Below are 21,927 nucleotides of genomic sequence, written 5' to 3' on the forward strand. Positions count from 1 at the left end.
TTCTCTGTCCTGTTCCCACCCACAGCCACCCGCCTTCCTGCCCTCCTGACTCAGTCTCTCCTTGCCCAGCACCCACCCTGTCCCTAACCCCAAGACCCCTGTGGGGAGCCCAGCCTGGGAGCACGGCAGGCTTCCCTGGGTCACCCCCTCAGCCACCCCTCCTAGTTTCCTCTTCTAGCACAGTGGCCAGCCTAAGACACCTGGGCGGGCAGTCCTGCCTGGTCAGGAATTGGGGGTGGGGGCAGACACTGAGATCACCTGCAGGGACTCCCAGCCTGGGAAGGGGAGACAGGAGAACACCAGGTCAGAGGAGGAGACGAGGGTGCAGGGGGTGGGGAGGCAGCTGCCCGTGTCTGCTCATTAACCACCTAGATTAGCCATTTCTGCCCAGAGGAGTGAGGAAGGAGCAAGAGCTGGGGGTTGGGGAGGGCAGAGGGGCCCTCATGCCAGGTTGTGCCCGCACTGAGCAGTGGGTGGGGGAGAAGGCTCTGAACCTCAACCCTTCCAGGTCCGCCAGCTCCCCTGCAGCCCGGGTCAGCACTCTGGGAGCAAAGAGAGCCCCAAGGGGGAGAAAGGCGCCCTGACGCCCTGACAGCAGAGCCAGTGGGTGGCAGGGAAGGAAATGAAGGGGAGACAATACCCAGGCCCCTGCCATGGGCAGGCAGGTGGCACAGGAGACCCTGCAATCTTCCCCCTCCCTTGGCCCCTGTGTCCCCACTCCCCAGCTGGCCTTGGTCCCATGCAGCCACTGACACCAGCACCTTCCCCAGCAAACCAACTCCTTCTGAGTGGTGGCTCTCTCAGCACAGGGACAGCCCCACCCCAGACATCCCTGCCAGCACCACAGGAACTTCTGAGGATGGGGGACTGACATGGTGACCCCTGAGGGGCTTGCCCAGCCCAGGGACAAGGGACCAGGCAGGCTGACCTCACCTGCCCCGAATTTACACCCTGATGGGTGGTCTCCACTGCATCAGTACCAACCGCCCAGCAGCCCTGCCGGCTCCATCCTTACACACACTCACACACACACACACACACACACACTCACACACACACATACTCACACACACACATACTCACACTCTCACACACTCACCTTTCCTGCAGAGGAGCCACCGAGTGGGGTGGGTGTCTGGGACAAGGCACTCCCTCGAAGGGGCAGTGGCCAGTGTTGCAGGCAAAGCTGTGGCTGGCAAGAAGCTGGTTGTCCACAGGAAGTGGGTGAGTGAGCCTCGTGCCCAGGCAGGGAGGGGGCACAAGGAGCAGAGCTTGTCACAGTGACACTGCTGGGAGCAACTGAGCTGAGGGTTCTACTACCCAGGCTCCCTCCTGCGCTGGCCCAGGGTGTGATCCAGCCCTGCACTGTCTCCTTCCTCACTCAGCCAGCTATTGACCCCTGGGCCTCCTTTAACCCCTGCAGTGCTGTGCTGGCGGTGCTCCTAGCAGCTCTGGCCAGGCTTGGGCAGGGCACAGGCACCTGGGCAGGAGCTTGCCACGAAGTACTCCTTCAGCCACTGAGCCAGAAAGCTTTGGGGACAGAGGTCAGTAAGGAAGCATGGAGAAATCAGGACCCCAAAAGGGCTAGGACCCCCTGGAAATGACACAGCTGCAGAGAAATGGCCAAAAGGCTGCAGGGTGGGGAAAGATGTGCGGTGAGATGATGAGTTATTATTAATAATATAGCAGCTCAAACTTTTGTAGAACACTCTGCTTTCTGCTCTTTCCAACTCCTTTTGTAACTGGAAGCCAGGAATCTCACTTCTTATTTTTATCTTTAAACTTTTTATTTTAAAATAATTTTGGGTTTACAGAAGAGATCACTGATAGTACAGATAGTGCAGTTCCCACATAGCCTTCCACCAGTTTTTCTCTGCGGTTAACACCTTACATCATCATGGCAAGTTTGTCAAAATTAATTAGATAGCATTACTGCAATACTATTCACGTGACGGTAAACTTTATTCAGATTTCATCAGTTTTCTACTAACATTGCTTTTCTGTTCCATAATCTAGTCCAGGATCTCATGTTGCCTTCAGCTGTCATTTCCTTATAGTGAATCTCTAAATGTGAGAGATATTTTCACAGTTTCCTTGTTGTCCATGTCTGTTCTTTCACAAATACCACACTGTTTTGATTACTGTAGCGTTAATACTATGTCTTAACCTCAGATGATATCAATTCTCTGACTTTGCTCTTTCTCAATATTGTGTTGTCTATTCTGGTCTTTTGCCTTTCCATGTTAAGTTTAGAACCATTTGGTCAATACCAAAAATAACGTGCTGAGATTTTAAAATAATTGATGAATAAAAGATGTACTACTTTACATGTGGTCCCTGGGGACTGTGGAAAGAGCAGTTGTCCCAGGTCCCTGGTTCTCTATACCTCGCCCCCAAAACTAGCACCAGGGCAGCCGGGCCTAGAGACATTAGGATCCCGCATGGAGAGACCCAGCCTGTAGGAGGCAGACACAGCGGGGTGGGAGGCCCAGCCCCCCGACAGCCCTGCTGGCCCCTTGCAGGACACAGCGTCTCACGCCTACTTTCATTTCCATCCTTGTGGGAATGGGAGCCAGGACAGGGGCATGGGCACCTCTGGCCACCTCTCACAGGGAACCCTCACCAGACTGAGGTGACATGGGAGGCAGGCACAAGGTGAGACCCTTCTCCTTTCTCCACCTGCACCACACTGTAACCAAGTGACAGAAGAGACAAGACCTGCAGTAGCAGGTGGGCAGCACCGCAGCCTCCTTCTGCCCCCTGCTGGCCATGAGGAAGAAGCACAGGGCAAGGGATGGAAAGGGGAAGGAAACTTGAGCAGCAGCAACTGCAGCTGCCTCCAGGGATAAGTCTGTGCTGTTCCACTGATAAGTGACCACACACTCACCTGACTCACTCCTTCAAGCCCACCATGGTCCATCCACCCCTGCTTTTCACAAATGAGCACACTGAGGCCCAGACAGGGAGAGAGACTTGCCCAAAGTCACATAGCAAGTGAGTGGCAGAGCTGGAACCCTGTTCCTGGTGAACTAGGCCCAGAGATGTGTGAGTTTTGTCACCAGATGCTCCTTTTACCTTCCCCTGAAACTGCTGGCAAGACAGCCAGGCCATTTATTTATTTATTCAGCGTGGCTTCGAGCATTTCTGAGCCCCTGCTATAAGCCAGCCGTGGAGCTGGCAGCTGGGATAGGGCTGGGAGCAGAGAGCCCCCGTTCTTGCCCTCAGGGGGTTGTCAGGCCGTGGGACAGATCGGACAGACTGTGAACACACAACTGCACGGAGGAAGGCGTTACTGGAAGCGGTGCTACGGGAAAGTGAAGGGTCTAAGGGGTGATGACCCCGAATGGATTGGAGTGGGGTGATGGGGGAGGTGCCATTTAAGGGGGGGCAGCAGTGACAAGCGTTCCAGGTGGGGAGAGCAGAATACTTGATGGCCTTGGGATGGAGGAGAGCAGGATGGCTTGAGCCCAGGAGATTGAGGTTGCTGTGAGCCAGGCTGATGCCACGGCACTCACTCTAGCCTGGGCAACAAACTGAGACTCAGTCTCAAAAAAAAAAAAAAAAAAACAGTTTTGAGAAATACACCATGATAAATTAACATGCTAACTTTAGGGAAAGCTGGTAGAAGATGCTATGTGCGAACTGCACTATCTGTACCATAAAGGAAAGTCTTCTGTAAACACAAAATTATTTTAAAATAAAAAGTTTAAAAAAAAAAAGAACTAAGATTCCTGGCTTCTAGATGGAAAATGAGTTGTAAATCCTATAAGGCAGAGTGTCTCCCAAAGCTGACACTGCTGTGTCATTATTATTATCATGACTATCATCCTCATCTCACCCAACATCCTTCCCCACCCTGCAGCCCTTTGGCCATTTCTCTGTAGCTGTGTGGTTTCCAGAGGGTTCTGGCCCTCTTGGGGTCCTGCCTCCCCTCTCCCACCTTCCCCACCCCTGTCCCCGAAGCCCTCTCACCCATGGCTGCAGGAGGGGCAGTGCACACTTCCTGGAAAGTTCCTGCCCCAGCTGCCTGTGCCCTGCCTAGGCCGGGCCAGATGTACTAAGAGCACAGCCAGCACAGCGCTGCAGGGGACACTCAGGGGTCCACAGCTGGCTGAGTGAGGAAGGAGACAGTGCAGGGCTGGACCACACCCTGGGCCAGCTGGGGAGGGAGCCTGGGTAGCAGAGCCCTCAGCTCAGTTGCTCTCAGCAGTGGCCCAGGTACCAGATCTGCTCCTTGTACCCCCTCCTGCCTGGACACAGTGCTCGCTCACCCACTTCCTGTGGACAAACAGCTTCTTGCCAGCCACAGCTTTTGCTGCCACCACTGGCCACCACCCTCCCCACTCAGTTCCAGGGAGTGCCTTGTCCCACCCTCCTCAGTGGCTCCTCTGCAGGATAGGAAAGAGTGTGTGTGAGTGTGAGTGTGTGTGTGAGTGTGTGTGTGTCAGTGTGTGTGTGAATATGTGTGTGTGAGTGTGCATGTATGAGTGTGTGTGACTGTGTGTGTGAGTGTGTGTGACTGTGTGTGTATGTGAGTGTGTGTGTGAATGTGTGTGTCAGTGTGTGTCAGTGGGTGTCTGTGTGTGTGTCTCTGTGAGTGTGTATGTGAGTGTGTGTGTCAGTGGGTGTCTGTGTGAGTGTGAGTGAGTGTGTGTGAGTGTGTGTGCGTGTGTGTGAGTGTGTGTGCGTGTGTGTGAGTATGTGTGTGTGAGTGTGTATGAATGAGTGTGTGAGTGTGTGTGTGAGAGTGTGTGTGTGAGTGTGTGAGTATGTGTGTGTGAGTGTGTATGAATGAGTGTGTGAGTGTGTGTGTGTGCATGTGTGTGTGAGTATGTGTGTGTGAGTGTGTATGAATGAGTGTGTGAGTGTGTGTGTGTGTGTGAGTGTGTATGAATGAGTGTGTGAGTGTGTGTGTGAGTGTGTGTGTGTGAGTGTGTATGAATGAGTGTGTGAGTGTGTGAGTGTGTGTGTGTGTGTGTGTATGAATGAGTGTGTGAGTGTGTGTATGTGTGTGAGTGTGTATGAATGAGTGTGTGAGTGTGTATGAATGAGTGTGTGAGTGTGTGTGTATGTGTGTGTGAGTGTGTATGAATGAGTGTGTGAGTGTGTGTGTGAGTGTGTGTGTGTGAGTGTGTGTGTGTGAGTGTGTATGAATGAGTGTGTGAGTGTGTGTATGTGTGTGTGAGTGTGTATGAATGAGTGTGTGAGTGTGTATGAATGAGTGTGTGAGTGTGTGTGTATGTGTGTGTGAGTGTGTATGAATGAGTGTGTGTGTGTGTGAGTGTGTGTGTGAGTGTGTGTGTGTGTGAGTGTGTGTGTGAGTGTGTGTGTGAGTGTGTGTAGGGGTGGAGCCGGCAGGGCTGCTGGGCGGTTGGTACTGACGCAGTGGAGACCACCCATCAGGGTGTAAATTCGAGGCAGGTGAGGTCAGCCTGACTGGTGCCTTGTCCCTGGGCTGGGCAAGCCCCTCAGGGGTCACCCTGTCAGTCCCCCGTCCTCAGAAGTTCCTGTGGTGCTGGCAGGGATGTCTGGGGTGGGGCTGTCCCTGTGCTGAGAGAGCCACCACTCAGAAGGAGTTGGTTTGCTGGGGAAGGTGCTGGTGTCAGTGGCTGCATGGGACCAAGGCCAGCTGGGGAGTGGGGACACAGGGACCAAGGGAGGGGGAAGACTGGGGGTTGGAGAGTTCAGGGTGATGGAGATGGTGTCCAGGAACTCTCTACTCCCAGCCCCCTGGCGCTGAGTCCTCTGGCTCTCCTTGCTCACCCCGTCTCGGACTTTTGCTAGTTCACTTCCCCCAGAGCCCAGTGCAGAACTTGCCATGGGGTGGAGGGGTCAGGAAGGATAAAGCAGAGAAGCAGGTGGCCGGGTGGAGTGGTGCTGGGTTAGGGTTCACGATGGTTCAGGGGCGACATTATTGTCTTGTGACCATCTTCTCTTCTCTGATGGGCTGTGCCACAGTGTTACAGTGGGGAACCCTCAGCTTCCTGTTTCTACTGAGGCTCTGGTTGGTTACAGGAGGGGCCCCCAGCGGCAAAGCTGGGTTAAGTTGAAGGCAGAGCTTCCTAAAGCCCCTGGCAGGGCAGCGGGAGAATGGGCCGCCTTGTAAGGTAGTGAGCCTCTTGTCCTGGCACAGATAGGACTTGCAGGGTCCCCACTCTGCATGACAGACTTGGGGAACTGAGACCCTGACATTGGTCCTGGGCACTGTGGCCCTCCCTCACGGCTAACCCACAAGATTTTCCAGGGCTGCAGGGTGGGGAAGGATGTTGGGTGAGATGAGGATGATAGTAATGATAATAATAATGACACAGCAGTGTCAGCTTTGGGAGACACTCTGCCTTATAGGATTTACAACTCATTTTCCAGATTTTCCCAGAGAGACTTCCTGCAATTCTCCTTGGCCCACTGTGCACCTTGCCCTGCGGGCTGACCCCTGGAGGGCGGCAGCAGACCTGCCCCTGCTCCTGTGCACATTCGTGTGCAGGTTTGACGTGGACACACATTTTCCATTCTCCTGGGCATAACCTCAGTTGGCAAATGCAGGGTCACGTGCTAACTCTATGGTTACCTTGCTGAGCGACTGTTAAACTGGTTCCCAAAGCAGCTGCACCATTTTACATTCCCACCAGCGACATACAAGGGTTCCGTTTCTCCACATCCTCGCCCACATTGTTGTGTCCGTGCTGTTGTCAGTGTGCACAGCCTGGTGGGTGTGACGTTGTTCCTGGGACTGATTCTTCCTGTATCTGCGCTGACACTGGGGTCCACTCTGGCAGGTTACAGACTGGGAACTGGCCATAGCAAGTTCTATCTTGCTCTGAAGAAATACCAGGATGATGATTTATGTTTGACAAGAAAGGAAACTAATTCAGGAGCTGGTTTACTGTAGTTCATCTTCGAGGCACTGGGATGATGTTCCTGGTGGCTGCAGCCGGCCCTGTACACCCAGGCACACGCTGAACACAATCTCTGCTGTCCCTATAGCAACAGCAGAGCCCGTGGACACAGACTAAGTCAGAGGGGACAGGGGAGTCGGGGTGGGTAATGGCAGGAATATGCAGGACAGGAGGGTCCCCAGCAGGGCTGGAAAGCCACCGAACAAGGGTACTGTGTCCCTGTCTTCTCTGCTTCCTGCCTCCCCTCCCCTTGTTTGGGGAGCAGACTGGCTGTCTCTGGTCACCCCACATGGCAGGACGTGGCTGCCCTCAGCTGCCCAAATAATCTGCTATGGTCCCACCCCTTTGGGGAATCAGCCACATGCTTGTCGTTTCTAATACAGTTTTTCTCAGGACACAGATGATCCCAGATCAGGGCTCCTTCTTCTCAGAAGAGGAAAGCTGGGCCTTGTTTTCTGACGAAAGATGCTTCTAGCTCATGCTCCAGAATCCTAGTGCTGCTATTGCTTAAATCATTTTCCAGAATACTGATTTTAAAATAATTTTCAGAAAGTTGCACAAAGGGATTCAATCCCTTGGCTTTGTACAGAATCCCTGACGTTTCCTACAGTGTAGGGGGCAACATGATTGGATTTGGTGCTTAATCCACAGAGTAAGAGCTGATGGCATCTCATGTTTCTGAGCATTAAATGCAGCCTCGACAGCCAAAGATGCTCACAACTGAGCGATTCAAGCAGGACGCTGTGTTCTATAGGACTTATCTGAGGAGAACTTTCTACAAAGTCCTGCATGATGGCCGTGTTCAGAAAATGCTATAAACCTCTGTCTGATACTGACGGCAACTATAATATTGCCTAAAATTTACCCTTGATCACTAAACTTGCCTGATAACATTAGTGCTCCTACCACTTACACAATTGAAGTGAAAGTTACTTCCATGTAATACACAAGCCCCAAGGGAACACCACAGAGGGGAGGGCAGAAGGACATGAGGGTAAATGAGGAATGACGAGTAGGGTAGGGTGAGAGAGAACAGGGTCGGGAATCAAGAGACCTGGGTCTCCATCCTGGTCTCACTACTCACTCTCTGGGTGGCCTTGGGCAGGTCAATCACCTGCTTTGGGACTCAATTTCCCCATGTGTAGACTAATGAGTTAGAGTGACTGACTCTGCAGCCCCTTCCAGTCCAGATCCTCCGTGGAATCCAGGACCAGCTGGATGTGCCTCCTCTTCTCCCTCACCCTGGCTCCTGGCCTCACTCCCCTTTCCCAGCCGCCCCTAGGACCCAGGGCTCTCCCTGCTACCAACCTGGGAGGGACTGGCTGGCTGGGGCATGGAGAGCAGGGCTGTGCAGTCTGAGCCTGTCTCTGGTGACTGTGTCCCTGCAGAGCACGTCCCAGGGTTTGCTGTCTGGAAAGTGACTCAGGCCCAGCCCCTGGAGGGGAACTTGGCTGAGAGGGGGAGGAGCAGAAGCTGCTGTTCACAGGTGGCAGAGGCAGGATCCAGGGCACTGGGGAGAATGGTGAGATGGGGGACGGATCCCCTCAGGCAGACCTGGGATCAGGTCCCTTGGTGAAACAGGGTCTCATCCCTGGTGGCAGCTGCAGTTGCTGCTGCTCAAGTTTCCTTCCCCTTTCCATCCCTTGCGCTGTACTTCTTCCTCATGGCCAGCAGGGGGCAGAAGGAGGCTGCGGTGCTGCCCACCTGCTACTGCAGGACTTCTCTCTTCTGTCACCTGGTTGGAGTGGCTTCCTGCTTCTAGGCAGACAATGAAAAAGAGGAAAAATAGTAATTGCTGTGGAGTAATTAGCAGGCAATTGGGAGACTTCAGCTGTCAAGTTGTCTGTCTTTCTCGTCTTTTCTCTGTTCCTGGAGACTTCATTAAGTCTGAGATGTAGTCAGGCTTATCCCAGGGGATGTGATTTTGCCCCTGAGATGTGGTTTGGGGCCGGAAACTGAGACCTGGAGTCTGCCCCCTGCTGTCCGTCCAGGAGCTTCTCGGGAACTCCTTGAGGCACAGAAACCGATGGTAAAGGCTGTCAGCTGGTGAGTACAAAGAGGTTTACATTTCCTCTGTCTTTCTGCTCTTTTCAGATGGGGTCCCTGCAGGTGCCGGCTAGTAGGGAGAGAAAAAGAGAGAGAGCACATAGGACTGGTTTTTAGCTGTCATTAGAAAATTGCGGGACTAGATATTTTCCTGTTATTTCAGCAAGGCCACCCTCACAGGGGCCTTTGCAGAAATCTAGTCACTCCCAACACGGGAAGGAATGGTGTTGCCCAACAGAAACCTAAGAGGCCACCTGTGTAGCCCTTCCTCAGTTTCCATACTGCAAACGACATGGCTGCCGCCATCCTGAAAGAGCTGGCTGTGCTCCAACCTTGAAGGTGCTGAGGCCGTGGGGAGAGTAAGCCGGTACGGTTGTCAGGGCCACGCGGTGCAGGGCTCCCACCTTGCCCATGTCCTGGAGCCCTCCTCCCGACTGGATCCTGCAGTGCTGAACGTGCTCGGTCCCCTGTGCACAGTCCACATGGTCATAAGCAAGAATCAAATAACCCGTTTCTGATGATGTAACAAACAGCTACTTGCACCAACTTTCTGCTACGTCCTGAAAACAAAGTCCATACTATAGAAATGAAATTTAGGGGACAAAATATCTTGTGAATGGAGGATATGTGAGGAGTCATGAAACTTCCTGTAGGTTGACTGGAGCAAGAAGATCTACTTGGGGTCCCAGTGCACCACAAGCTGAACCTATAGTTTTGGAAAAATGATTTTTAATTAAATAAAACAAAAAGACAGGAAAGATTTACTAGGTGTGTCACCTGAAAACTCACTTAAACTTTCTGACCCTCAGTTTCCTCCTCCCTGAAATGAGGTTTTTGTAGGTAAGCTGTGTTCAGTTCTAAGAGGAGAAGAGGCTCTAAATCTAGGAATCTACTGAGATGTCCAAATAGGATATAGCTAGGAACTAGTTTGAGTTTATATCAAAATTTCCACGCATACCATGTTAGAAATGATCCGTGGTGCCGTTCAGAAAATAGTCACACACTGCAAATTGTCTGGGCAAGGCAAAACCTTTACTTCTGATCAGAAGGGTGCCCAGGGGCAGCCAGAGCAGCCAGCCAACGTGTGCTGCGGGGGGGGTTCCACCTTTTATAGCTAACACAGACCTAGGGCTGTGTTGCATCCCACTGACTGGGGTTTCCACCGCACAATCTCCTTGTTACCCGACTGGCTAAGGTGTGTTGCTAAGACACAAAGGAAGAGCAGGTAAGGGGCTCTTTGTGTAGTAAATAGTTAGAGTTGGTGGGCTAGTCAGGCACAGTAAGGTATGTGGATGTGTGTTATTTCCTGACCCTTTGGCAGAAAACATCAAGCCAAGGTTATCTCCTCCTACAAATGTTTAGACAAAATCACTCTATCAGTGAAATAGGAACAAAATTAGAGATTTAAATACACATTAATAGCTAACAATTAGTGAGAGGTTACTATGTCCGGGATATTGCGGTAAGTGCTTTACATATATATTTACTAACTAATGTAATCCTTAAAACTACCCCATGAGGCTGGCTCTGTAACTAGCACATGCTACCCAGGAGGAAACTGAAAGGGGCGGCCTTGCAAAATTACCAGGAAAACACCTAACCCTACAATTTCCCCAGTAATAATTAAAGATTAATCCTTTGGGTTCTCTCACTAACAAGTACGCTGCAAGAGTTCTGTTTTGCACAATTTCTGGGAAAAGCTGAATGGACAGAAAAGAGATGTAAATGTCTCTCTTTCAAAATTGCTTTTTGAGAATCTCCTTTTACAGACTTCCTGAGTAAACAGCAGCAGAAGAAACTACGGCCTGAACCATACCTCAAGGACAGAGTCACGGCTCCTGTGATGATCCCTTCTCCAAGGACAGGCAGGAAACCAAGTCTTGGACTTTGACATCCCTGCAGTTTTTGTCCCTACCTGCTGACGCTTTTTTAATCAAATGACAGCCATCGCTATTTTTTCTCAAACTCCTCTTTAAAATCAGCCAGCCACTGGGCCTCCCTGCTGGCACCCCCTTCTCTTTCTCTGGGATGCCACGCTTGTCCTCCAGGTTGCCTCAGAAGAACAGCAATAAGTGGGTTGAAAAAAAGGAAAGAGACAGGGCGCGGTGGCTCACACCTGTAATCCTAGCACTCTGGGAGGCCGAGGCCAGCGGATTGCTCAAGGTCAGGAGTTCAAAACCAGCCTGAGCAAGAGTGAGACCCCGTCTCTACTAAAAATAGAAAGAAATTAATTGGCCAGCTAAAAATATATAGAAAAATTAGCCCAGCATGGATATGCATGCCTGTAGTCCCAGTTACTCGGGAGACTGAGGCAGAAGGATTGATTACTTAAGACCAGGAGTTTGAGGTTGCTGTGAGCTAGGCTGATGCCACAGCACTCTAGTCCGGGCAACAGAGTGAGACTCTGTCTCAACAAAAAAAAAAAAAAAGAGAAGAAAAAAAGGAAAGATAAGTTTATTACTTTTCTGGGAGAGGAGGAAAAATGATAGACTTTCTCAGCTCAAAATCCAAATTTCCTCAACGTAAGCAGAAATACAAAGATTTTGTCGGGGGCAGTCCTCAGATCTGGACTATTGTGTTAATGCTTGTAATCATTCCATCTCTGTGAAAGACAAAGCATGTGAACTGAGCTCAGCTAAGCCCACCTGGGATGCCTGAACCATCTCCTGTAACAAAAGACTCACCTGCTCCTCCCAACCCCTGGCTTGAGGTAGGGATGCAAGTTTTCACTCTCAAAAAAGAGTGGAGGATATTTTAAGCAGACAAAAAAATATGTTTCCTGGTTTTTCTTCAGGCCATTCCCTCAGCTACAGAGCCACTATGATCCTTTCTGTCTATGTGAATTTGACTATTCTAGGTTCCCCATAGAAGCAGCATCATATAATATTTGTCCACTTATGCCCGGTTTATTTCACTCAGCGTGATGCGTTCAAGGTTCACCCATGTTGTAACATGTCTTTACACTGCACTCATTTGTAAGGCTGAATGACACTTCGTTGTAGGTTTAGAGCACATTTTGTTTATCCATTCATTCACTGCTGAACTCGTGGGTGTCTCCACCTTTTGGCTCTCATGAATAATGCTGCTATCAACATGGGCGTACAAATGTCTGTGTGGACCCCTGCTTTGAATCCTTGTGGATATGTTCCTAGAAGAGAAATAGCTGGATAGTGTGGTCATTCTATGCTTAATGTTTTGAGGAAAGATGTCCTGCTGTTTTCCACAGAGACTGCACCATTGTACATTCACACCAGCTACGTGCAGGAGTTCCAATTCTCTACAGCCTCACCAACATTTGCATTTCATGGTTTTTTTCCTTTGGATAATCGCCACCCTAACGAGTGTGATGGCTATTCTTCAGAACTTCTGGAGGCTACATCCAAAGAACAACAATGAATGGTCTGAGGACAAGGAAAGAGCAGTTTATTACTTTGCCAGCAAAGGGGAAAAATTATACACTCCTGTCTCAAAATGTAAAATTCCCCATGCAGAAGTGGAAATACAGAGCTGTTAAAGAGAGACCATTCAGCTTTAGGCAATTGTTGTTTCGCTACATTTGATGATGCTGATCAGTCCCATCCAGGGGGAAGACAATCTCCTGACATCTGCCCAGATCTAGAGAATTTCAGTTGAGCCATGTCCTATAACACAAGGAACGAAGGACATTCCTCTGCCTCTCCCAACAAGTGGCCAGAAGCGGGGATGCAGGTTTTACTTTGCAAAAAGGAGTGGGGGATATTTTAAAGAGGCAGAAAAAAATTTCTGCCATTTTTTTTTTCAGGCCATTCCCTCTGTTAAAAGTTGTCCACTATCAATATTATCATTCCATATATATGGAAGGAAGGTGACTACTCTGTTATAGTATCTCATTGGGGTTTTGATAAGTACTTCTTGCAAAGCAGAGTGCTGTGGCCAGTGGGAGGATGGACAGAGCTCTAGCGCTGGCCTAGCAATGATGGCAAGGGGTGGGCACCAGGGAAGGTTTTCTAAACCATGTAGTGGGGTCCTGGTAAGGACGTGGCCTCTGCCCCTTCCTGCAACCACAATGGGGCCGCAACAACACTCACACCATGAACAGCCAGTGGGTGTGGGGCTTGGAAGGGGATACTGAGGGGAATGAAGGAACCCTGAGGGGCTGCACTGAGGCAGGAGTGTCAGAGGGGAGTGGACGTGTTCCCTGAGGAAGAGCCAGCAAAGGAAGGCCTGCTGTCCTTGGGCAAGAACTGCTTGCTGACCAGGCCATGGGTGGCCAGGATCTTGAGGAGTCCATGGCGAAACTTTTGGCCAATGAAGGCATAGATGAGAGGGTTGAGGCAGCTGTGGAAGAAGCCCAGAATCTCCGTGGCATCCAGGGCCCGGTCAATGTCGTTGCGGCGCTTACAGGTCTCCGAGATCACCTGGGTCCTCATGAGGGTGTCTGCCAGCAGGACCAGGTGGTAGGGCAGCCAGCAGAGCAGGAAGACGAGGACCACAGCAAAGATGACCCGCATGGCCCGGTGCTTCTGCCCCATGTGGGCCTTAAGCAGCGTGCGCAGGGTGAATCCGTAGCAGAACAGCATGACCAGCAGGGGCAGGACAAAGCCGAAGGTCTGGGGCAGGATCCGCAGCACCATCCGCCACTTTGCTGTGCTTTTGCCCATGTCCTCATAGCAGACTGGGCCGGAGGAGGGTGGGTACATGGACTTACGGATAATTACAATGGGGAGAGACAGGCACAGGGACAGGACCCAGATGCCCAGACATATGAACTTGACCAGGTGGCGCTTCTGGGTGAGAGCACGTGTGGCGTGGACAATGGCCAGGTAGCGGTCCACGCTGATGCAGGCCAGCAGGAGAATTCCACTGTAGAAGTTGACTTCCTTCAGGAGCGACACCAGCTTGCACAGGGCTGTGCCAAAAATCCAGCCATTCACCTTGGAGGCGGCCCAGATGGGCAGGGTCAGGGCGAAGAGCAGGTCGGCCATGGCCAGGTTCAGCAGGTAAACGTCGGTGACGGAGCGGCCGACGCGGCCGCACAAGATGACCAGCATCACCAGGGAGTTTCCCAGCAGGCTCAGCAGGAACACCAGGACAGAGATGATGACCACAGCATGCTTGTTGATTTCCAAGGATTCTGGCCGGCATGGGGCAGAATCTAGTAGAATAGGGTGCAGGTCAGTGCTGTAACTGTAATTACTGAAATCTCCATCGAAGAAATCTTCAAGGTTGAAGTCCTCCCAGTTAACATCTTCCATTGTGGAGGCAAATTTAAATCCTGGCCCAGAGAAGAGAGATGAGAGTGATTGCACAATAAATCCTGCCGAGGATCTTTCCCGTCCGCCCAAGAAACCAGGATAGGGTAACTTGTGTGGTTTGTGTATTACATGGAAGCAACTTTCACTTCAGATGTGTAAGTGGTACGGGCACTACTGTTATCAGACAAGTTAATGATAAATGGTAAACTTTATGACAATACTGTAGTTGTCTTCAATATCAAAGAGAGGTTCACAGCATTTTCTGTGACATAGTCATCACCCAAGACTTTGTAGAAAGTTCACTTCGGATAATCCCTACAGAACACGAGGTCCTGCTTGCAACCCTCCATTATGAGCATCTTTGGCTGTCGTGGCTGCATTTAATGCCCAGAAAGGAGAGATGCCATCAGTTCTTACTCTGTGGGTTAAGCCCCAAATCCAATCGTGTTGTGCCTGTGCATTGTGGGAAACATCAAGGATTGTGTACAAAGCTGAGGGATTGAATTTCTTTGTGCAACTTTCTCAAAGTTATTAAAGGAAGTATTCTGGAAAAAGGTTTGAGCGATAGCAGCATGGGGTTTCTGAAGACTCGAGGTAGAAGCCTCTTTAGTCAGTTAACAAGGCCCAGTGGTTCTCTTTGGGGAAGAAGGAGCCCTGATCTGAGAGTATTTCTATCCTGTCAAGAACCATAATACAAATGACAAGCATGTGGCTGACTGATTCTCCAAATGGGTGGGAACATAGCAGATCATATGGGCAGCTGTGGGAAGCCACGTTCTGCCATGTGTGGTGACCAGAGACACCCAGTCTGCTCCCGAAACAAGGGGAGGGGAGGCAGGAAGCAGAGAAGACAGGGACATAGTACCCTTTTTGAGTGGCTTTCCAGTCCTGCTGGAGACCCTCCTGTCCTGCATGTGCCTGCCTTCATCCACCTCGACTCCCCTGTCTCCTCTGACTTAGTCTGTGTCCATGGGCTCTGCCGTTGCTACAGGGACAGCAGAGATTGTGTTCAGCGCGTGCCTGGGTGTACAGGGCCGGCTGCAGCCACCAGGAAAGATCTTCCCTGTGTCTCAAAGATTAAACTAAAGTAAACCAGCTCCTGAATTAACTTCCTTTTGAACCACAAATAGATCACCATCCTGCCATTTCTTCAGGGCAAGATAGAACTTCCTATGGCCAGTCTCCAGTCTGTAACCTGCCAGAGTGGACCCCCGTGTCAGCGCAGAGACAGGAAGAATGAGTCCCAGGAACAACGTCACACCCACCAGGCTGTGCACACTGACAACAGCACGGACACAACAATGTAGGCGAGGATGTGAAGAAAACAGGATCTTCGTACGTTGCTGGTGGGAATGTAAAATGGTGCAGCTTCTTTGAGAACCAGTTTAATAGTTGCTCAGCAAGGTAACCATAGAGTTACCATGTGACCCTGCATTTGCCAACCGAGGTTATACCCAGGAGAATGGAAAGAAAATGTGTGTCTAGGTACTACAGTAATAGGGTATTGGGCAGGTGGGAGGGGGTAGGGGTTGGGTATATACATATATAATGAGTGAGATGTGCACCATCTGGGGGATGGTCATGCTGGAGACTCAGACTTGTGGGGGGAGGGGGTGAATGGGCATTTATTGAAACCTTAAAATCTGTACCCCCATAATATGCTGAAATAAAAATAAATAAATAAATAAATAAATAAATAAATAAATAAATAAATGAAAGAAAATGTGCGTCCATGTAACACCTACACACAAATGTGCACAGGAGCAGGTCTGCTGCGGCCCTCAAGGGGTCAGGGGTCGGCCAGCAGGGCACGGTGCACAGTGGACCAAGAGGTTTGGAGCAACCTCAGGACGTTTGCAGGAAGCAGCTGTGGGCAGATCTGCCGGGCTGCTGTGGGTTGGGTGTGAGGGGGGGACACAGTGCCCAGACAGGGTGTCAAGCTATCAGTTCCCCAAACACTGGCAAGGAAGAGGGGACTCTGTGAGTCTCATCTGTGCCATGACAAGCTCACTGGCTTGCAAGGCAGCCCACTCTCCCACTGACCGGCCAGCAGCCTTAGGAAGGTGGTGCAACCTTTACGGAAAAGAATTTGGAGATACCTCAAACAGCTAGAAACAGAAATGCCATTCGACCCAGCAATAGCATTGTTGGGCATCTACCCAAAAGAATGTAAGTCTCTCTATCATAAAGACAGCTGCACCCGAATGTTTATGGCAGCACAATCCACTATTGCACGGTCATGGAAACTACCCAAGTGCCTGTCAATTCATGACTGGATAACTAAAATGTGGTATATGCTCACAGTGGAATATGACTCAATCCTAAGGAACGACAGTGAGCTAGCATCGTTTATGCTATCCTGGATTAAGCTTAAGCCCATAATACAAAGCGAGATGTCACAAGATCTGGGAAAGGGGCTACACATCTACTCGCCATCAAATTGGTACTGATTGACTAAAACTACGGTGCTCAAAAAATGGTAGTGTTCAACAGGGATTGGGGGGAGAGACCCACATCTTAAGGAATTGTCAAGCATTGTGTGGGGGAAGGAATTACCTCTATCCCTTTTTAGGGAGAGATAAAGATATACATTGTAACCAAAATGTCTGGGAAAAAAAAACTCTGTAATCGGGAAGTGGGCAGGTGGAAGGGGGCAGGGGGGAAGGGTATGCACTTACACGGTGGGGACGGTGCACACCACCTGGAGGCTGGACACGCTAGATGCTCTGGCATAGTGGGGGGGCAGGGGCAAGATATGTAACCCTAACAATATTTGTACTCCCATAATACAAAGGAACAAAAATAAATAAATAAATACCTATTTTGGGAAAAAAAAATAAAAAGCTTAGCTGAGTTTCCACCTCCAGTGCCCCCACCCTATGGAGAAAAACCTCAGTAGAAACAGGAAGCTGAGCATTCCCAAGCTATGATGCCTTGGCACAGCCCATCAGAGAGCAGAAGATGCTCAGAAGACGGAAATGTCTCCCCTGTACCTTCATGCACCCTATCCCAGCCCACTCCACCCGGCCACCAGCTTCTCTGGGTTACCTTTTCTGATGTGTCCATCCCATGGCAAGTTCTGCACCGGGCTCTGAGGGAAGTGAAGTAACAGTAGCGCGGGAAGGGGAAGAGCAAGGAGAGCCAGGAGGGCTCAGGACAGGGGGTGGGAGCAGAAGGTCCCAGGATGGTGCCTCCGTCACCACAAACTCTCAGCTCCAGATGCAGGTGCTGGCTCGCAGCTCTGTAGGCTCCACTCAACTGGCTGAGACCTCCAGCCTGGCCTAGCACACTCTTCACTGGCTCCCTGCTCTCCTTGGACAGCAGGGGCCAGGCCACCCCCAAGCTGGGTCCCCAGCAATGGTCCCATGTAGGGCTCTCCCACCCAACTCTCCATCCCAATCCAGATCCTCCCCCTCCCTCCCAGCCCCTGGGCCAGAGGTGTCAGGCAGGTGCCTCCCCTGCAGCGAGCTCTGAGGTCCTGGGCGAGAGCTGGGGTGGGGGAGACAGGAAAAGCCGCCAGCTTGCAGGTGGGATTATAGGTCATGACTGAGCTACAGTGGTCCCCTCCCCCCCAGGCAATATCTGGAGGGAAGAGAGAGTGCCACCCTCAGACCTCCACTCTCCTGCTCTGCCACACTGAGGGACAGCTGGGGCTTTTCCAAGAGAAGCCCCTGTCCCCAAAGATGCTGGAACCCTAGTATATAGTTCTCCCTCCTGTTCCCAGCACAGCCACCTGCCTTCTTGCCCTTCTGAGTTGGCTCCTGCCCACGCAGCAACCACCCTGTCCCCAACGCCACCCCAGTCCCTTTGGGGAACCGAGTCTGGGGCACAGCAAGCTTCACTGTTCACCCCCTCAGCCACCCCTCCCAGTTTCCTCTTGTAGTGCAGCGGCCAGCCTAAGACATCTGGGTGGGCAGTCCTGCCTGGTCAGGATTGGGGGTGGGGGCAGACACTGAGGTCACCCTGCAGGGACTCGAAGCCCAGAGGGGTGGGCTGGCAGTAGGAGTAGAAGGGGCAGAATGAGGCACCAGAGTCAGAGGAGGAGACAAGGGTGCAGGGGGTGGGGAGGCAGCTGCCCGTGTCTGTTCATTAACCACCTGGATTAGCCATTTCTGCCCAGAGGGGTGAGGAAGGAGCAAGAGCTGGGGGTTGGGGAGGGCAGAGGGCCCTCATGCCAGGCTGTGCCCACACTGAGCAGTGGGTGGGGGAGAAGGCTCTGAACCTCAACCCTTCCAGGCCCACCAGCCCCCCTGCAGCCCGGGTCAGTACTCTGGGAGCAAACAGAGTCCCGAGGAGGGGAAAGACACCCTGACAACAGAGCCAGTGGGTGGCAGGGAAAGAAATGAAGAGGAGACAATACCCAGGCCCCTGCCATGGGCAGGCAGGTGGCACAGGAGACCCTGCAATCTTCCCCCTCCCTTGGTCCCTGTGTCCCCACTCCCCAGCTGGCCTTGGTCCCATGCAGCCACTGACACCAGCACCTTCCCCAGCAAACCAACTCCTTCTGAGTGGTGGCTCTCTCAGCACAGGGACAGCCCCACCCCAGACATCCCTGCCAGCACCACAGGAACATCTGAAGACGTGAGACTGACAGGGTGACCCCTGAGGGGCTTGCCCAGCCCTGGGACGAGGGACCAGGCAGGTTGACCTCACCTGCCCTGAATTTACACCCTGATGGGTGGTCTCCACTGCGTCAGTACCAACCGCCCAGCAGCCCTGCCGGCTCCACCCCTACACACACTCACACACACACACTCACACTCACACACACACTCACACACACACACTCACACTCACACTGGTACACACACACACACACACACTCACACTCACACACACACACACTCACCTTTCCTGCAGAGAAGCCACTGAGTGGGGTGGGTGTCAGGGTGCTACCTGGACCCAGTGGTGGCCAGTGTTGGGGGCAAAAGCTGTGGCTGGCAAGAAGCTGGTTGTCCGCAGGAGAGTGGGAGAGTGAGCCTCGTGTCCAGGCAGGGAGGGGATCCAAGGAGCAGAGTTTGTCACAGGGACACTGCTAGGAACAACTGAGCTGAGGGCTCTGCTACCCAGGCTCCCTCCCCAGCTGGCCCAGGGTGTGGTCCAGCCCTGCACTGTCTCCTTCCTCACTCAGCCAGCTGTGGACCACTGGGCCTCCTTTAACCCCTGCAGTGTTGTGCTGGCTGTGCTCTTAGTAGATCTGGCAGGCTTGGAAAGGGCACAGGCACCTGGGCAGGCGCTTGCCAGGAAGTGCGGACTGCCCCTCCATCAGCCACTGAGGCAGAGGGCTTTGGGGACAGGGGAGGGGAAGGAGGCAGGGAGAAATCAAGACCCTAAAAGGGCTAGGACCTCCTAGAAATGACACAGCTGCAGGCCAATGGCCAAAGGGCTGCAGGGTGAGGAAGGATGTGCAGTGAGATGATGATGACATAATATTAATAATATAGCAACTTAAACTGTTGGAGAACACTCTAGGTTCTGCTCTTTACAACTCCTTTTGTGACTAGAGGCCAGGAATGTCACTTTTTATTTTTATCTTTAAACTTTTATCTTAAAATAATTTTGGGTTTGCAAAAGAGATTACTGACAGTACAGATAGTGCAGTTCCTACATAGCCTTCTACCAGCTTTCCCTGCAGTTAACACCTTGCACATTTGTCTTGATTAATTACTTCCCCCCCCATTCTCTAGATAATGGGGGGTTGCAATTTTAAATATTCTACTGATACAGTGAGACCTCATATAATAATGGGGAAAGGAAGCTGGCTAGCTTTTCGATTTTTTATTTCTAGGCTGGAGAAACTATAGAACCTTTGTGGAATTCACATACTTCTGGTAGATGCATGATCATTTTTAGGAATTCTTGAGTGATATATAACAAATTGAGTGACATATAATAAATGTCACTGTTATCATGGTAAGTTTGTCAAATTGAATTAATTAACGTTATTGCAATACTATTCATGTGACTGTAAACTTTATTCAGATTTCACCAGTGTTCTACTAATGTTTCTTTTCTGTTCCAGAATCCAATCCAGGATCTCACGTTGCCTTTAGTTGTCATTTCCTCATAGTGAATTTCCAAATGTGAGAGATTTTCACAGTTTCCTTGTTCTTCATGTCTGTTCTTTCACAAATACCACACTGTTTTGATTACTGCAGCTTTAATACTTTGTCTTAACATCAGATAATATCAATCTTCTAACTTTGCTCTTTCTCAGGATTGTGCTGTCTATTCTGGTCTTTTCCCTTTCCATGTTAACTTTAGAACCATTTGGTCAATATCAAAAATGACTTGCTGGAATTTTAAAATAATTGATGAATAAAAGATGTACTACTTTACATGTGGTCCCTGGGGACTGTGGAAAGAGCAGATGTCCCAGGTCCCTGCTTCTCTATACCTCGCCCCCAAAACTAGCACCAGGGCAGCTGGGCCTAGAGACATTAGGATCCGACATGGAGAGACCCAGCCTGTAGGAGGCAGACACAGCGGGGTGGGAGGGCCAGCCCCTTGCAGGACACAGCATAGAAGCAGCAAGCTGGCCCAACCAAGTGACAGAAGAGACAAGCCCTGCAGTACCAGGTGGGCAGCACCTCAGCCTCTTTGGGTCACCTCGTGGCAATGAGGAAGAAGCACAGTGCAAGATATGCAAAGGGTAAGGAAACTTGAGCAGCTGCCACCAGGGTGAGTCTGTGCTGTTCCACCAACAAGAGACCTGACCCCAGGTCACCCTGAGAAGAACCGTTCCCCATGTCACCATTCTCCCCGGTGTCCTGGATCCTGCCTCTGTCACTTCTGGACAGCAGCTCCTGCTCCTCCCCTTCTGAGCCCACTGGTCTGTGTCACTCATTGCCTCTGTCCCATGTCACTGCCCCTCTCACATATCTCACTACTCTGCTCCTGGTGTTGGGGGCTGAGCTGGCATGGACTTCAGGCAAGGTCAGGCTGGGGCGTTGCCACCCACTCCCAACATTGACTTCACCGTTGCCCTTGGCTGAGCCATCACCAGGGCTGGGGGCAGGCCACCTCCCTGGGTTCCAATGTCCTCGCCCTGGGTTCCCCAGATGCCAGGCCAGATGGGCTGCACTGTGTGCTTGGTATGCTGTGAGGTGAGAGCACCGGGGCTCTGGCCCCAGCCCCGGATGCTCCTGCTGTGGCTCTCTCTCCTCTCTGGGTCCCCATTCACAATGCAACTCTCAGGAGACTGCAGTGGCCCAAGGAGGGGCAACTGGTGGCCCACCACCAGGGCCCTCAGTCAAGGAGGGTGATACTCATGTTCTTGGGGTGAATAAACATCTCTTGGGCTCTCACCGCACAGGAGCAGAGCTCAGCTCTCCCCGGGCACCCGGGCTGCCAGCCAGGGCACTGCTACTGCCAGTCCTGCCCCATTCCTGCCCCAGGCCCTTCCACGAGCCCAACTTCTCTCCCTGTGCCATGGGCTGGGCCATGCTGCCCACTCAGCCCCCTAAGCAGACTGTCCTCCTCTCTGCCTGGCTGCTTTCCTACCCTGTCCCCAGTGCCCACACCTCTCTCCTCCCCTGGTGTGAATTTGTGGCCCTCTCCTCCTCTGGCTTTGGGGAGCGTGCCTACCTTGGCCCCCAAGCCTCTGAGCCGGGCTCTGGTTATCAGATTCTGCAGCAGCAAGCCCTGTACCTCCCAGGTGGCCTGTCTGGTCCCATGCCTGCTCTGTCCGCCAAACCCTCCTTTGGTCCCACGTGCCAACCTAGAGAGAAAGGAGGTGGGGCTTGGCCCGC

General features: G+C 51.7%; 1 protein-coding gene across 1 annotated transcript; it reads right to left on the reverse strand.

The window, feature by feature from the left end:
- Positions 1-12,341: 12,341 nt before the first annotated feature.
- Positions 12,342-14,196, reverse strand: LOC105857717 (C-X-C chemokine receptor type 2-like). Its single transcript, XM_076005373.1, has one exon. It carries the CDS (start codon positions 14,174-14,176, stop codon positions 13,097-13,099), a length of 1,080 nt encoding a protein of 359 aa, XP_075861488.1. The 5' UTR covers positions 14,177-14,196; the 3' UTR covers positions 12,342-13,096.
- Positions 14,197-21,927: the final 7,731 nt, after the last annotated feature.

The sequence above is a fragment of the Microcebus murinus genome, chromosome 8 (assembly GCF_040939455.1).
Source record: "Microcebus murinus isolate Inina chromosome 8, M.murinus_Inina_mat1.0, whole genome shotgun sequence".
Classification (NCBI taxonomy): Eukaryota; Metazoa; Chordata; class Mammalia; order Primates; family Cheirogaleidae; genus Microcebus; species Microcebus murinus.

What these genes read in the sequence shown, in the direction of transcription:
- LOC105857717 (XM_076005373.1), bottom strand. Translation starts at nt 14,176, where the DNA reads ATGGAAGATGTTAACTGGGAGGACTTCAACCTTGAAGATTTCTTCGAT.